This window comes from Falco cherrug, chromosome 8 (genome assembly GCF_023634085.1).
Source record: "Falco cherrug isolate bFalChe1 chromosome 8, bFalChe1.pri, whole genome shotgun sequence".
Lineage (NCBI taxonomy): Eukaryota > Metazoa > Chordata > Aves > Falconiformes > Falconidae > Falco > Falco cherrug.
In genome coordinates this window covers 32,634,057-32,652,118 of record NC_073704.1, presented here as the reverse complement: position 1 = coordinate 32,652,118, position 18,062 = coordinate 32,634,057, and the positions used below count along the sequence as shown (strand labels likewise).

At 36.2% G+C, this 18,062-nt stretch overlaps 1 protein-coding gene across 2 annotated transcripts in view; it reads left to right on the top strand.

The window, feature by feature from the left end:
* Positions 1–17,232, top strand: part of ZNF148 (zinc finger protein 148) — a 36,722-nt gene extending 19,490 nt beyond the window's left edge. Inside the window, exons 2-7 of one of the 2 annotated variants that reach the window (XM_055717463.1) lie at positions 1,266–1,611; positions 2,826–2,951; positions 6,007–6,130; positions 6,785–6,868; positions 12,750–12,868; positions 13,188–17,232. In XM_055717463.1, coding sequence (XP_055573438.1) covers positions 1,282–1,611; positions 2,826–2,951; positions 6,007–6,130; positions 6,785–6,868; positions 12,750–12,868; positions 13,188–14,780 — 2,376 coding nt within the window. In that variant the 5' untranslated portion in view covers positions 1,266–1,281 and the 3' untranslated portion in view covers positions 14,781–17,232. The remainder of the gene's footprint in view (positions 1–1,265; positions 1,612–2,825; positions 2,952–6,006; positions 6,131–6,784; positions 6,869–12,749; positions 12,869–13,187) is intronic. The other variant, XM_055717464.1, reaches the window with a different exon arrangement.
* The last annotated feature ends 830 nt before the right edge of the window (positions 17,233–18,062 follow it).

Below are 18,062 nucleotides of genomic sequence, written 5' to 3'. Positions count from 1 at the left end.
TCAGTCATGAATAGCAATACCATTACATTGACTTGAATTCATATTTCCTGATTAATGCTCTGGCTTAGTGGATGTGAAAGTGAATATGTTTTTACAACCAGATTTGACCACTCTATAGCCTTTATTTGGCATATACCTTTAGCCAGAAAGTTGCATTTTCGTAGAATCATAGAATAGATTGGGCTAGCAAGGACCTTTAAAGGCCATCTAGTCCACCCCCCCCTGCAATGAGCAGGGACACCTTCAACTGCATCAGGTTGCTCAGAGCCCCATCCAACCTGACCTTGAATGTTCCCAGGGATGGGACATCTACCACCTCTCTGAGCAACCCGTGCCAGTGTTTCACCACCCTCACTGTAAAACATTTCTTCCTTACAACTAGTTTGAATCTACCCTCTTCTAGTTTAAAGCCATTACCACTTGTCTTTTCACAGCAGGCCCTACTGAAAAGTTTGTCCCCATCTTTTTTATAAGCTCCCTTTAAGTATTGAAAGGCCACAATAAGGTCTCCCTGGAGCCTTCTCTTCTCCAGACTGATCAATCCCAACTGTCTCAGCCTTTCCTGACAGTGGAGGTGTTCCATCCTTCTGACAATTTTTGTAGCCCCCCTCTGCACCTGCTCCAACAGATCCGTGTCTTTCCTGTGCGGAGGACTCTGGAGATGGGCATGGTGCTCCAGCTGGGGTCTCACCAGAATGGAGTAGAGGGGCAAAATCACCCCCCTTAGCCTGCTGGCCATGCATCTTTTGATGCAGCTCAGTTTTCTCTCACTTGTGGATATTAAGATGTTCCAGCGCTACAGTATGCCTTGGGGTAGCAGCAGTGAAAGGGCACTTAAAGGACAAGGAATTATGAGGAACAGGACCAATATGAAAGAGGCGTTTGTAAAAGATGGTCAAAATGGAAAAAAGGAACAGAGTGCAAAGGGCGCACAGAAAAAAAACCAACCACATTTTCTAAGGAATGAGAAGGAGGAATTAGCTATCATTTAATGACAAGAATTTTGCCAGTGATCAGAAGGCACTTGGATTTGAAACTTTTTATTTGAAAGTGTTCAATTGTGTACACATGCATGTAAATGAAAGGATAATCTTTTCATGTTGAAGCAAGATATCCAACGTTTTGCTTTTATTTGGATATCAGTTTTAGGTGTGTATGTGTGTATGTTGACCTACTGATTGAATTCTTATAAAATGTTTTTAAGTAAAAAAATTTGAAGCAAGAGCACCAATTGTAGATGTTTACTATTAAAACTTTTTTTGTAGGTTATTGCACTTAAGAATGAACATTGAAGACAAGCTGGGAGGATTATTTCTTAAATGTGGTGGCATAGACCAAATGCAGTCATCCAGGGCTATGGTAGGGTTGGGTGCAGTATCTGACCAGTCTGGAGTATCGGGAGAACGGCAAGAGGCGGTGCTTCAAGATCGGACTATGGCGCACCAAGAAATTCTTGCAACAGATGAAGTGTTACAGGAAAGTGAACTTCGACAGCAAGAGATGATTTCACATGATGAACTTATGGTCCATGAGGAGACGGTAAAAAATGATGATGACATGGATACGCAAGATAGACTTCCTCAAGGGCTGCCGTATGCTGTTAATGTCCCTGTAAGCAATTTCTTTGTGAAATATTGGAGAAATTAGTAGGAAGCTTGATCTGGTAGTCTAATCCTACTCTGGCAAGAATATATTAATTGCTTGTTTGGATTTTGATTATCAAAATATTTATGAATGGATGCTATTTATGAAAATGTCATTTGCCTCTGGCTGTGGATAGATTTTGCCAATTAAGTATAGTCTTTAAGTATCTGTTTTATAAATATTTTATAAGTAGGCTGTTACCATAGAATTAATGTGTTAAAATGTGCTCATTTAAATATATTTAATGTTCAAGGGTAACTACAAAGCAGAATAAATAGTGTTATGAAAAGGTGCATACTGTTTATGCTGTTCGTAGTACTGTTTAGTTTCTTTTGCTACAAGAAGCATCTTGTACATTTTCAAAGTATGTGGACGCTTAGCAATTGCATTCACACTGCAGGTTGGACTGTGACACTTCATACATGACCATAAATATGCCCCTCCTCGATATCTAATAGAAGGTGTACCTCAGCTTTCCCAGAGAGAATATAGATGACTTCCTTTTGAAAACAGAGAGTATGTCTGTAATGCAGCACATCATCACTGTTACCCTTCAAACATAAAGGATAATTACCAGGACTTAATAAGTAGATAGCCTTATACACGAAGAATAGCCTTCAGAAAGGTAGCACTGTTAAAACACTACTCTTGCTAGCTGTAGATCAGGTGGTTCAGGTGACAGAAAAAATTTGATAGCATCATGCTTTTTATTAAAGTTTACATTAGATCAAGATTTTTTTTTTCCAAAAACTTCATTAGTACTGTTCTTTTTTTCTTAAAAAATACTTCTGTCTTAAATATATAATAAACTATTCCGTTAAATCTTGCATTGACAACAATATGGACTAAAGTAAAATAGGTATGAACAACTGAATGTTTTTACAGATGGAAGTGATTTTAATATAAGAACTGATCTCAAAATCACCACAGGTCAGGAGGAAAAAAGACCTTGGGAGATGAATGAAAGGATACATCAAAATGTCACTGTAGAAATTAACTATGCCCTTTCTATTTGAGATACTTATTATTCCTTTCACTTAAATTTCTGAAAGAATGAAGCCACAAGATAATTCCCTTAGAAAAAGGTTTTCTGTTTCAGCAGTTTGTCATCTTCTAAAATTGAAAAATTGCTTTTCTGTAGTGAGAACCTTACCTGAAACTGGCACTTGGTATCTTAACAGATCAGTGTAAAGCAAGAAATTACCTTTACTGATGCATCTGAACAACAGAAACGAGACAAAAAACAAATACGAGAGCCAGTAGATTTGCAGAAAAAGAAGAAAAGAAAACAGCGTTCACCAGCAAAAGTAAGACATTGATTTGGCAAAACCAAGATTAAAAGAACCTGAAGATTTGGTTGACTATGACTAATTTCATTAGCATTTGAAGTAGTTAGGCTGGAAATTGTTTGTTTGCTCAGTAAAGATGCAGTTCTGAAGTTCACCAGAGACCCAAAACAAAACCTGATATAACAGTGTTTTTCTTTGAACTCTTTTTAGCAACATGAACCCTTGATATATTTTAACATCTGTCTTTCCAGGCAGTTCTCTCTCCAAATATTTTTTTTTAAATTATGAGTCAGTAGCTTTGTAGACAATTTATAAATCATTACTCTGTATCTATCTAATAATAGCTGTGCTTTTCTGTGAGCCTGATAATTTCGTATGCTTCATGCATAGTAGTGAAAAGTTTTTAAAAAGAAATCTAAAATGGTAGTTTTGAAAATTCTAAAAAGTTTACTAATATATATAAAATAATTTACTGGTAGGGAATATTCTTGTGATCACAATCATCTTCATATATGTATTTCTTTATATCAAAAGATTCTTACCATAGCTGCTGGTTTGTTACTTCAAAATTTGTTTTGTAGATCCATTCATGAAGAGTATGTATCCCTGTATGTCTGAAAACAATTTTCTTCTATTGAGACACACTTCAGATAAAACCAGAATCATTTCACCTCATGAGGCAGCAGTGTTATATCTTCTAGTAATTCCCCAAATCAGTATTAATCTTCAGACTTAAAATAGAACATATACAGGCTGCTCTGATAGGCAAAAATCAGTTACATATTATCCCATAGCAGCATTAAAATAAACTTACTCTGAAATCAACCCCCAGCCTATGGGTTGATTTAATTGAAGGAAAAATTCACCCTAACACCAAGAAAAACTCCAAAACCTCCTTTTTGTTGGCCTGGGAGAGGGAGCCCTCTGTCCTCCTCAAAGCACTGCCAAATTAGTTTGCACTTGTAGTATTCTTGGAAAGTTGAGAAATTGTTTCAGATTGGGTGTGGAAGCAAGTTCCAAATCCTATGCATCAAGATACTTCTCCCTTTGATAGAAAAAGGAGGTCTAGGTTGAGTACATCCACAGATCACTTCCATGGAAACATGGCAAGGTAGGAGAGGCGTGTGTCCCTCTTCCTACAGACATGTACTTGCATGCTTCCTTTTTATCTCCCAGTCTGTCAGTGTTAGTCTTTTGAGATGACAAAAGATAGACAAAAGATAGGAGAATCATTAAACAGGTTGTTTTTCAGTCTCTCTTCCCTTTTTTTCCAACTTGTCAGAGTAAAAAGGCAGAAAGAAGCTGAAGGACTGATGTAGGTGAGAGTCTACTGCAGTTTAAGTTAGTATTCCCAGAGTAATGGGGTTGATTTTCCATCCAAACAGCAGCTGGGACTTTTACAAATGGAAGTCAATTAACATCCTGAAACGTTTTGAATTATATTTTATATTAATATAGTCATCTTATAAATAAAAAGTCATTAGCTTTTATGAATCCTGTCTGCTTTTCCCTCTTCCATGCACACAGACACATTTGCACACGTGTACACACATGCATGCACACACATGCACACACGCACAAGCTTTTTTGTTGCTTTTATTAGGCAAACTGCACTGACAAAGTTAACTTTCTTCATTTAAGAGATAGTATAATGAATGGATGCAGTAGAAGAGCTCAGGTTTAGGATAACCATGAAATTAAGCGTATTTTCTGCACAGTTATCTTAAAATTTCAATACAATATATGGAAAGCATTTCATAACATGTATTTAAATTTATTTTAAATAACCAGTCAGTGTTTCATTAGCTGTATGTTGTTACAGAACAGAGTTTTTATAGTTGTCTCTATCTGTGACTTACTGGAGCTGTAACATACCAATCTTACAAACGTATGAATGTGCTTGTCCTTCAGAGTGAATGCACAAGAATTTGTTAGTTTGAGACTTTCACTCTTGCTGAGTTTTGATGCAGTAGACTTAAAAATTGTTTAAGTAGATCCTACAGTATTTGCTATTATTGCAGAGATACTATTTCAGTTATTGACTCTCTCTTTCTCATCACTGTCATTATCATAAAACCTAAAACATCATAGCTAATCAAACTGCAGATGTGTTTCCCCAGCAGACTTTTTTTTTTTGGTTAATAACAAGGGACTAAATGTTTTATTTAAGGTTACTTAAGCTCTTCTTTATAGTTCTGTTTCCAGTTAATTAAGAGTTTAGGAAATGTAATTTGTTTACTGGTTTTCTTATTCTTTTGCCAGAGGTAGTACAGAGTTTGGGGTTTGGGTTTTTTTTCTTTTTTTAGAGAAAACATGTTACGAGCTTTATTGAGTAAGTTAGATATGGTGCAATTTTTTTTCATTTAAGTTTTTTCAACTTTATATGAAAATAGCAGTCTTGTTTGACAGCAAAGCAAGTATGGCAAGTTGAATTTGTGAAGGTGATGCTCTAATATGTGTATTGAGTGAGCAATACATTATTGAGTAAAAATCCTGAAAGGGGAGAATAATAATAGAATTTGCTTGGTTGTTTGGCTTTGGGGTTTTGGTTTTAAAGTACAATTTTGCCTCTGAGACAATTGTTACTGTGTAGATGTAGAGAATTTGTATGACTATCCTGGATAAGTTTTAATGCCTTTTAGCAAACATTTACAATTGTGATTTGAAAAAAGATTATAACTTTTCATTTTTGCTTTAAAATATGATTATCCATGGTTCAGTGCCCAGAGGTGGTTTGATTACTTTGCATCCTCTCCAACAGACAGACAAAGTAAACAGTAGCGTGTAAAGTGACTCAGCTGTGAATAGGGGAGCTCTGAGCTGGTTTTCCATGAGCTGCTTTTGTCTTTGTCCTGTTGAAATATCTCTTAATACACAAGGAGACAAAAGTTGGATTGGTCTGCAGTTGGAAATGTATACTAAGAGCCTAACACATAGCTTTGTAGAAATTAGCATTGTTTTACCTGAAATATTTAAATTTTCTGCATCAAAAAAATTAATGTTTTTTTTTTTGTAGTTAATAAGACATCTTTAGAGGGTAGTGTGAGAACAAATCTTACTCTTTTTAAAATAGATCCTTACAATAAATGAGGATGGATCACTTGGTCTGAAAACCCACAAATCTCATGTTTGTGAGCATTGCAATGCTGCCTTTAGAACCAACTACCATTTACAGAGACATGTCTTCATTCATACAGGTACTGCTTGACTTCAAATTTGTCTTTTCTACTGTGTAAAGAGTTGTTTACTTATGTTAAAAATGTTTTCAGCTCTATGCGAATTTCAGTTTTAAGAGTGTAGCTAACTTGGCATCTAAGCTTAGAGATTCCATGCACCAAAGTGTCAAAAGAATACCAAAAAGAAATAATCAACATATGTTTAATAAACTGAAGACCTGTTTACAAGGTTTCTTTTCTTTCTTTATCAGAAAGTAATGGGTTGACTTGTAGCCTAAGTGCCAAAATTGACCCCTTTGTAAAACGTGCTCCGGCTGCTCATTTGCCTGATGAGGTATCTCTCTGGTTCGGAGAAGTGATAAAGGTACTTACCATTATAATAGCTTGCCCGTATCCTGAATGCAGTCTTATGCCAGCATCATGATTGATCTTGTTCATGAGGAAATTACAGCCATTTCAGATCACTCTTTGTGCTAGACTTAATGTGACTCTTAGGATCATGGAAAGAATTTTGCAGTTCATATACTTAGTAAGGCTAATGTTTTTTGGTATTAGAGTTTTTGGAATTCGCTCAGATGCTGTTTTTTTGATAGACATTTTAATATTCCTCAAAAGTAGTTATCAGAAACAAGTGTGTAGTTATTAACTTATGGATGTGGAATTATATTGTTCAAGGTGAAAAACCATTTCAGTGCAGTCAGTGCGACATGCGTTTCATACAGAAGTACCTGCTACAGAGGCATGAGAAGATTCATACTGGTGAGTATAGTGCCTTGAGTATCTTTACTGGCGTGCTTAAAAACTGTTTCCCCACTCAGGCAAGATTTCTGGTAATAAGTATGCAGCCTAAAACCCTGTTGTAGTTTGTTTTGACTTAATAGATGTTATAAAACTTTAAAAAATAAATTAGTTTTGTGCTTTCAACTTGCTCCACTTTTCTTCAGCTGCAAAGTGAGTGTAAACTCTAGTAAGCAAATCTGAAAGTAGTATGCTATAAGTAACCCCAGAGTAGCAAATCCTGAACTTTGTGCTTTCGTAAAAGTCAAGGTTTATTGAACAGTTCTATCTTTTGTTGTATGAAGTTAATTCAGACAACGGGGACTTCCAGATTACACTTCAGTAGATTTATGTATCTATTTATTTATTTTGGAATTTGATGGAAAAGTGCCAGGACTAAAATGGCCAAAATGCCTAACCCCAAAGGAATTAGTATCAGCATCAGCTTCACTTTCACTTTTTTTTTTTTAAAAGGTTTAATTCAGTACTGTTCTAAAAATAAGAGCCTCAGTTTAAAAATATGCAATATAGGTCAAATAAGGCCCAAAGTTTTAAGCCAAAGGGAGTTAAAATTTATACATGTTTATTTTTTTAATCTTCTTGCACCGCACAAAACCACATTCTTTAACAGGTTTGGCTTCATTGGGTTTTTGGCATTTTGGTGCATGGCCTTTCAGTCCCTCTTTAAATATTTTGTAATATGGTCCCTTTGGACTAGATGCCAATTTCTCAGCCTCCTTTTCAGAAAAGCAGAGCTGGTGAATGTGCACAGTGTTTCTTGGCTGTAGCTTTTAAATGGATATGAAAGCTACTAACACGCAGTGCAGTGTGTGCATGTGTAAGAGTTGAGAGGGAGAAAAAACTGTAAAATGAATTTTCAGAGCAGTGTACAGGGAGTTACATGCACAAGTGCCCTGTTGTTTATGGGATTTTTGTATCCTAGGTTGCCGTGAGTCCAGACTAAGTAGGTTTCCTTCAGCCAGTCAGCCACAGAAGAGTTCTCCATTCTTCTGTCCAGTGCCTTTGTTCTGCTCCTAGTCTTTCCTCTGGCTCTGAATTGATGAGCCATGCTGCCTCCACTTTGCGTAGATACTATTCTTGAAAAGAATGCTCATTCATTCTCTTCCATCTGTCTGTCCCCCCACCAAAGATAAAAATTTAAGTGCAGTCTTCACATTTTTCAGATTATTATTTTTTTTTTAAATGAGGATTATTCCCTGTACGTGGCTTTGAAAATCAGAATCTGGGCAATATAGTTAATTAACACTTAACTGAAAATATTTTATAAATAGATTTTATTATCCTTTTAAATTCAACTTCTAGCTCTAGTGAGAGTTCATTGTAAGCTTTGGAGGGGGGCTGCAGGGTTTTTTTGTCAGCTCTTACATATACTGTTTGTTTAGCAGAGAAAAAGTTGCCATGTAACAAAATTAACCGTATTTTTATCTGACTTTTTTAGATAACTATGTTCTCCTCCTTTCCTCAGCAACCTGAGGTATAGCTTTATTGTTTTTCAGAAAATTGAAGATGGTGCTTGTGTTGTTGAATTATGGGTATTTTCCTAGGTGACAACTAGTAGATGGTTAGGTGAAAACATGGAAGAACCAGCTTCCAGGAGTGGAAAAAGCTTTTTTGAAGTCCCGTTTAGTTAGCAAGTGATTGACTGGTGCTTAATTTTTGGCTTTGCCCAGCTATAGTGTAGCTAATTCTACATACTTGTCTGTGCTTTCACTTCTGTATGACAATATTCACCCCTGGGCCTTAGCTGTTTGTGTAGCATTACTCTGTTGTTCAGGACTGCATAACTGAACCCATGGAGAAAAGCTGAAATTTCAGCTTGATTCTCTCACCAGAAGATGAGCACTGAGTCTGTGTTTCACTTTAATGGAAGTAGAGGAGAGCTCTTTGTATTATTCATACTCTTCTAAGAAATATTCCTTATAAATTCAACACTATATTTTTTTCTTTTTATTTTGCGTTTTTATTTCTCTGAATAACCACTTTTAGCACCAGCTTTTGTACAGTGTTGAAAACACTGATGAAGAACAGGATGTTTCTTCCTTTTTTAAAGATGTTTATCAAATTTTCCAGTTTAAGTCAATTGAAGACAGTGGTAACACTTAGAAGCCCTATTTTATGCCTGTTAGAAGCCTTGAATTTACAGATGCTCCAGCTAGTTCCAGCGTGATTTGAATTCAGTACTCTGAACCACTCCTTCAAATGAAATGTTATGAGGGAGTTAGGAAGCAATCAATGAACAGCCTTATTCTGTGTAAATAATTAAATAGTTGCATCTAAAAGCAGACATTGCATTAATGCAAAATTCACTTACTAGAAATAATTGTACTTAGAGGAGGGCAGCAGTGCTAGAACCCTGCTGCTAAACTTCTCACTAATGACAGAAAATCGCCATTTCAGTTTAAGAGAGGGAAGAGTAATTCGTACACAATATTTTCATCTTTCGAGTTTGAGACTCATGAAGATTTTTTTTTATTCAAATATGTCTGCTTTCTTTTTGCTTAGAGTTGTTTCTATACAGCTTACCTGCTCATGCATTCATGTGTCATGTGTCCTAATTCAGTAACCCACCCTACTTTCCATTTTAAACACAAAAAATGAGATTACATTTGAAAAAAAATAAAGCAACATTGGGGCTAACAATTTAAGCACCTTCTTATTCAGACACGCTGTTTTTTTATTGCCTTCTTTGATATTTTATAATTTGTATTTTGTCTGTTTAGATCCTAAAATGCCTGGAGGTTTATAGTTGTTACAGCCTTCATACACACAGTATTTGTACTACACTTTATAAATAGTTCTGTTGCTCAGTTTTAATAAATTTCCAACATAGAAACAAAACACAGGCTGTTTTCTTTTAAAATACAATGCAATAATTATATGCATTATTTGACTTTGGCTTTTTTTTTACCTACATCTGATTCTTTCCCACTCAACAACACATTTCAGAAAAGTATGTCCTGGATTCTCCCTACCTTAGCAAAAGGTTGCTATTAATGATCTCCTCCATTTGCAATAAATCCTGTTTGAAAAGTACAACAAAATTGTAAAAGGCATGTGAAGTTCCAGGCTTCTCGGAAGTTATTATTATCGGAAGTATATCTTCATAGTGATTTTTAATCTTTTTCTAACATTACCTTCCTTATGAAGCCTAAAGCAAAAATTAAGTGTGGTATCAGTTTCACAAAGTGTTTCTTAAGCTTACTTCCAGAGTGTTTTGGAATACTGCTGAAAAATATTATTTTTCTGTGTTGTACTGAGTAATTCGATGGCAATGTCCCCAGACTTTGTTTCCTGTTGAGGCATGGCCAGCATTGCCTTTGTATATACTCTCAAAGTCTCCAAAATAGCCACTGGTGGTAATACTCTACAGTGAAAAACCTCAGAACATGTTTGGCCCTATTTAAGCCTTGAAGTGGGAATTAGGTAGCTGGGAGAGTTTTCTGCCAGCAAATAGGCAGCTTGAGTAGACAAACATTAAGGAGCTCTGTGACCATTCTTTTATAGAAATAGAATATAGAAATATAGAAATAAGGCTGAAGGTAAGTGTATTAGAGAAGTGTTTTGCGTTTCCTGGGATAGCGGGGTAGCTCCTTAGAGGGCTTTTCAAAGCTAGGACAACACTGAGCTGTCTTGCTTCTGTGACTTCTGCAAGGCTCAGGATAGTTTTTGTCCAAAACAGCTGCCTCTTTCTCTAAGACAAAAATCTAAGATAGTGTGAAAGCAAACTTCCAGACAATGTAAGGAGAGTTGTTCGAAGGGGCAGTTTAAAAGAAACACGAAATAGAATAGTGGAGCAAAGGAAAATAGTAAGTAGCAAGGATTAAGGAATGGAAGAGTGCCCGTGTATTAAACAAGAACAATGGAACCTAAATGTCTTGACTCATCTTCCTTAAAAGTGAAGACGGGGATTGAAATTTGATTCAGAAGGTCTCAACAGGCTTGGTGCGAGTAAAACACCGTAGTAGTAAGGGTACCTAACGAATAAAGGTAACATGAAGAATGAAAATGGAGTTTGAAAGTTAGGAAATAGGCCAGAGAGGAGGATTTGCTTATACACAGTACTGGAGAGGATTATATGATAGGTGTTATAATTTATTAAAAAAGAAACATTTTATGGTGGTTATTAATAAGCAAGAAATGGTAAAAGTTAGTCTCTGGCTAAATGTGAAAGAAGAGTTAGGTTGCTGAGGTTGTGAGCCTGTAGAAAAAGAACTGATGGAAGCCGAGAGATATTAGGAGAGGAGATAATTTGATTTAGGAGAGAATAAATTGGAAAAATTTCATCCAAGAAAGGGATTGGCTGAGAAGCTATGTGGAGAGGTAAGAATTAATAATTGGCAATAGGGCGTAGGCTTACAAAGACAGAGATTTAGAAATTGCTTGGAATTAGGAAAGTTGAAACTCGTGAGTATTAATGATCTGACTAGGAGCAAATGTGTGACTGATATAGATATTTCTCATTCTAGTTTGTATAAGTACTGGCATCTTATTTTAAGGTACTGTATTTCCATTTGCAGAAGGATGTGGTTAAGTATCTTTTCTAAATGGAAAATAAAATGTATTAACATTTCAATAATTAATTATTAGTAATAATTTAATAAAATCAGTTACTGAAACAATTTTTAAGACTAAAACTACCTCAGAAAAATAGAAACAGTCTGCGTATTTCTGAAAACAAAAGAGAGGTTTATATCCACAGAATCAGTGCGGTATAGTATAGTATCCAGAACAAAGAGGATGTTGACAGATGCTGCCAAGACAATCCCTGATCTCTATGTCAGTTCAAAAGATTTCACAGTAAATATTAAGAGGAAAGATTACTGTTGTTCAGGGTGAGTTCTATTAAATAACAGTGAACTTCTGTAAAAGGAAAACTAACTTTCAGTGCACTTGGGATTGTTAGGTTTTGTCAGAGAAACCTAGGAAATAAAAATATCAGAGGGAAAATGCAAGGCAAAAGTTAAAAGCAATAGAAATAGAGTTAGTTTGTGTTCTGAAAGGATCATTGCAGGGCTTCTTTGTGAGGAAAAATAAGGGGAGAAGTGAAGATGAACTCAGGGCAATGAATGTTGTCTGAGCAAATATTTTATGAAAGTAAAAAAAAAAACCAAAAAAAACAAAAAAGCAAAAAAACCCAAAACAAAACCCCAAAAATGAACCAAACAAAACAACCAAACAGAAAAACCTGTAAGTATGCAAATGCCTGTTCAGCTACAGAGGTTTCTTGTTTTCAGCTTAATTTTTAAAATAAAATATTGTTAAATTAATTAATTTATAAATAAATAAATTTGAGTTCTAACCAAAATAGTAGGATTTTTTTCAAACAGTTATTTCAATTGTACATCCGGATAAGGAAAAAATCTGGAAAATACAGAACACTTTGCAAAAATGTTAAATTAAAAGCTTGGAAATGCTTAATTCTCATCTAGAAGGGATGAGTTTGAGTTAATGAGCTGGTCAGAGAACTGAGGTATTTTTATATAATCGTCTGCCCTAAAAAAATACTGTGTAGCAGCAGTTTGGGGAGGATATCTTTGCAGTTCTTCATTTGTTAGGTTTAAGACAGATACCTGCATCTACATTAGAAAAAGGGAGTAAGAATTTAGTTTTAAAGTTTGGGGTTTTTTTAGTGTAAAAGCTTAAAATCATTTTGAGGCATCAGCTACCAACTACTGGGAAAATGACGAAGTGTGAGCAAGCCCTGTGTTGTTTTTCAATAGCAACAGACAAAGTCCTCTTCTTTATTACTTCTAATAAAGAATGTAGTATTTGACCTGGTGATTGTATGGTAGAATATAGATTTATTTTTTTAGATTAACATTGTTGTGTGCTTTTTTATCAGGTGAAAAGCCATTTCGTTGTGATGAATGTGGTATGAGGTTTATTCAGAAGTATCACATGGAAAGGCACAAAAGAACTCACAGTGGAGAGAAGCCTTACCAGTGCGAATATTGTTTGCAGGTGAGATGACTTAGAGAAATCTTTTTGCAGTTGAAAGACAGAACACCGGTCAATTCTTAAGTAGTACAGATGGGACTTTCTCCAGGTGTTGTAGTCATGTGCATACAAATAAATGTGTAACAACTGTTTTTTCTGTTAAGGTGGGCGGTCTTGATGCACAGGTGGAGCAGAGTCACAACTGTCTGTGCTTGATTTTATTGATTATATACTGTTGTTTCACACTTCATTAGAAATCGGTAAAGTGGACGAATTGTCAGGTAAACTTGTAAGAATATATTTATTTTTCAACAATAATAATAGTGAAAAAAATCTTTTGCAGTTTTTCTCCAGGACTGATCGTGTGCTGAAACATAAACGTATGTGCCATGAGAACCGTGACAAGAAACCGAACAGAGGTGCCACCAAAGTTGGCTTTTTGCCATCAGAGGAAGATTCTGGTTTCCCTACACCTATGAAAGACAGCTCCTTGCCAAAGAAGAAAAGGCAGAAAACAGAGAAAACAAAATCTGGGGATAAGGAAAGTACAGATAAATTGGAACAGAAGAAGGACAAAAATGACTATTTGCCTTTGTACTCTTCTAGTACTAAAGTAAAAGATGAATATATGGTAGCGGAATATGCTGTTGAGATGCCACATTCTTCGGTCAGTGGAACGCACTTAGAAGCAGCAAATTCTGGAGAAATACACCCACCTAAGCTCGTTCTCAAAAAAGTTAACAGCAAGAGGAGTCTGAAACAGCCACTTGAGCCAAGTCAAACCATTTCACCTTTATCTACATATGAAGACAACAAAGTTTCAAAGTATGCCTTTGATCTTGTGGATAAGCAAAGTTTACTGGACTCTGAAGGTAATGCTGACATTGATCAAGTTGACACATTACAGGAAGGGCCCAGTAAACCTGTACACAGCAGCACTAATTATGATGATGCAATGCAGTTTTTAAAGAAAAAGAGGTATCTACAAGCAGCTAGTAATAATAGTAGAGAATATGCCTTGAATGTAAGTACCATAGCATCTCAGCCTTCAGTAACACAGGCAGCTGTGGCCAGCGTCATTGATGAAACTGCTACAGCCTCAATATTAGACACACAGGCACTGAATGTTGAAATTAAAGGTAACCATGACAAAAATGTCATTCCAGATGAGGTACTGCAAACTCTGTTAGATCATTATTCACACAAGGCTAATGGACAACATGAGATATCTTTCAGTGTGGCTGACACTGAGGTGACCTCTAGCATATCAATCAATTCTTCTGAAGTATCTGAGGTCACTCAATCTGAGACAGTTGGAACAAGCTCTCAAGCGTCCTCATCAGATAAAGCTAGTATGTTACAAGAATATTCAAAGTTTTTACAACAAGCTTTGGACAGAACTAGCCAAAATGATGCCTATTTGAACAACCCGAGCCTTAATTTTGTGACTGATAACCAGACTCTTACAACCCAGCCAGCATTTCCTTCCATGGAGAAGGTCTACACGTCTATACCAGTCAATAGCTTTCGATCGGGAATGAACTCTCCATTAAGAACAACTCCAGACAAGTCTCATTTTGGACTAATGGTTGGTGATTCGCAGCACCCTTTTCCCTTTTCAGGTGATGAGGCAAATCATTCTTCTTCCTCCTCTACACAGGACTTCTTGGATCAAGTAACTTCTCAGAAGAAAGCAGAGGCACAGCCTGTTCACCAAGCATATCAAATTAGCTCCTTTGAGCAACCCTTTAGAGCTCAGTACCATGGGGCAAGAGCTGGAATATCATCTCAGTTTAGCACTGCCAATGGACAGGTGAACCTTCGGGGACCAGGGACAAGTGCTGATTTCCCAGAATTTCCCTTGGTGAATGTAAATGATAGCAGAGCTGGGATGACTTCTTCACCAGATGCCACAACAGGCCAGACTTTTGGCTAAGAAATCTTTGTAAATAATACTGGCACTTTAGAACACATTTGTCAAAAGAGGGTTGCTCTGTGTAAGATGGAGTTCTGTACAGCTTTTAAGAGTGCTATGTTAAAACAAAAGTAAGCTGATATTAGCAAGACCAATAACTGCTTCTTTTTTTCCTTTTTTTTCCTTTTTTTTTCTGGTTAGTCACCAGTCATTGAACTGCCTGATGTTGGTGCCCCTATCAAAGGCAGTTTATTATTCACTTGTTTGAATCCAGAAAATTATTTTACCTTCTATGAAATTGAAAATAAACAAAATCCCCAGGTAAAACTTCCCCCCATGATTGTTTCCTTACTGGTTTCCGTTATGCTTTGGAAGGGCAGTTTATTGTCTGATACTATTCATATTGTCATTTCTAAGCTTGTCAGGATAGTCATTGCTCTTCAGCAGGGAATCGACATGTATCACAGAATAACACACAGAATAGCAAGTTTCCAAGTCAAGCAAATATGGCTTTAAAAGATGGCATTTTCTAGGAAAATAATCCTTCTTCCATTTCTCTCAAAAATAATTTTAGACCATTTGCCCTTTATTTCTGCTTTGCATTACCTTGGGTTGTGTTTGGAGGAAAAATGAATGCTGATAGACTAACTCTACTATTTAAAAGTCTAATTAATTTAAAATACTTTAAACACTTTTTAAAGCAAAATGCCTAACTGCTAAAGCCTTTACTTCATTCCTGAAGTAATGTGTATTTCTTTGTACAGCTGAATCTAGATGTAACTTTTTAATGACTTTTTCATACGCAGATAGCAAGATTTTGAAGTTTTAGTTTAAAGTACTCTGTAGATGACATTCCCAATTGCATAATGCTTACACAAACTCTGTATTCCAAGATTTAAATACATACTCATAATGGTTAACACAGAGCACTTAGTCAACTTGATAGTTTTTGATTTTGCAAAAATAAAAACATTTTTAGGTTTGATATGGTTGCATCATTTTCATCTCATACAGCTCCAATAATTATTTTCAATATACTCAAGATTGGGTATTCTTAGCTTCTGTAAAAACTGTTTTAATTCTCTGTCTTGAATTTTGACAATTCTGATCATTAAATTTATTGAAGTATCCCTGAAAGCTGAAGAAGTGGGCATTCAAATTCCCTATCTTTTTAGCGTTTACTTAGTGAAAGTCATTACAATTTTACCAACCAAAACAGCTGAATAATGCTAGCGAGCAGGATTTCTTTTTCCAGCATAGGAGAGTGATCAGTTTTCGTTGCATTTCACAGTATGAATAAACTACAAAGTTTATCCCTGTACCATGAATATGTTTTTTTGAATAGTACTTTGTCTTCAAGTATACAGTATGGTACGATAAGTAGTTCTTTGTGCATTTTTAAGGTGGTAAGATTTGAGTAGCATAACTATTGTGTAGTTTAAGTTAACAAGTTACAGATTTTTGAACTGTATGTTCATTCTATTGCACCTTCCCTAAAGGGACACTGTCTGGTAGTTTAAGGCAGTTTAAGCCTAATGTAGGCTGATTAACCAGGGAAAAACACACACACACACACACACACACACACATATATATATGTATGTATGTATATGGTGGTGTTGGGTTTTTTTTAATAGGATTGCATACATCCTTTTACAGGACTATTGCTAGCTGGTATCTCAGATGAAGCCATCAGCTAGGAGAAAAGACTCTGTCTCAAGGGGCTAAGATATATCCTGTCTTTTAAGAAAAGACTTGAGCAGGGCTTACAACGGTTCCCACCTGTTCCCAAAGCAGTTGTGATACTTTTCTTAATTTTCTTTACTAGGAAGCTGATCCCACTCTGTCCCTTTTCCCTTACGTAGCGCTATTACAGCACTAACTTCACTTGGTACAGCTGAGGGAGAAAGTGTATTTGTTATCCATAGCTTGCTTCTTATATTAACAAGAAATACAGTTTACATAAACTTCTTACTTAATACCTTTGTATAAGAAAACAGGTTCTGTTTTGATTCATTGACCCTGTGTATAATATAGGAAGGCGTTTCAGTGTGCTATGACTTACTGGTAATTTTGTCTGAATTATTTGGCCCCAAGTTAAGAAGAATGAGCATCAAGGGAAGATTCCTTATGGATTAGTAATGATACATGTAAAGAGATTTGTTTGAAAGAATATTTTTAAATTGATTCATGTCTCTCTGTTTTTCTTCCTTCCATTCTGTGTTGCACAGACGTAATACATATGATCCCCTATATCCCAGGAAGCCACCCCTTGTAACGCATGTTTCATTTGCAGCGTTTCATTTCCATGACATCCTAGCTTGTGCTGCCTGAATAATGCTGTGTTGGCATCTTTGTTCTAATGTCCTGTTGTTGCAAGTAGATTGGCCTTTAATAGTACTATTTGTTCAATACAACAAGCAGCAAAAGCCAAAAAAGAAAAAAAAAGGAAAAAAAAAAAAAAGAGAAAGAATCTAGCTTATTACTGCACTTCTCTGGCCCCATGGGGAGGTAAAAGGAATAAACCTCCTTCTCCCTAAGGAGATTGACTCAGCTTTATTTTAACAAGTTACTGTCTTGATTCTCTGCTGTGAGAAAGTGATTGAGGAGTAGAAGGGAGTAGCTCTTGCCCTATGCCATCTTCACACACAGGAAATGCTGCTTGGGTGCTCGAGGGAGCAAGCTATTGTACAGAGTAAAGGAACTTGCTCTTCCCTGGAGCAAAGTGGGAGTCACCTGAGGAACTTAGTCCTTGTGTCACCGCTCATTCCCTAGCCTGCTGCTGAGCCATTACAGCTATACTCTGTGCCTTAGGACAGGTTGTGGAGTCCCCGTCTAGCCCACAGGGACTATCTCATAGGGTTCTTCCACATGTGCAGTTAAAGTGGTGGCGTGAGTAGTTGATCTGCTGATGCTCGAAGCGTTCTGTACTGGAGGACTTAACCAAATATACTGCTATGATTTCCTGAGTACATGCCCTTTTGTTCTGGAATAAGCGTGTATGTAGTTCTGGGAGGTTTAACTATGTAAAAATCTCTTGCTTGTTTAATAATTACATTATTTAATAGTATTTTCCACTGCTCATGTTTTGCTGCTTTTATCTGCTACAGATGCACACTGTTCATTGTGATCTGGTCAGTGTTCATTTTTGTTAGTTTTCCGCGTATGACTGGAAAAAAGCGACTTTGGTTTTCTGTTCTGTTCTTATACTGATACTGTTCAGTTGGTTAGCGTAAGGCTGGGGTGAGCATTTATATTCCACAGAGCTAACAACAGACGTTCTTACTGAAAGGTCATGCAAGC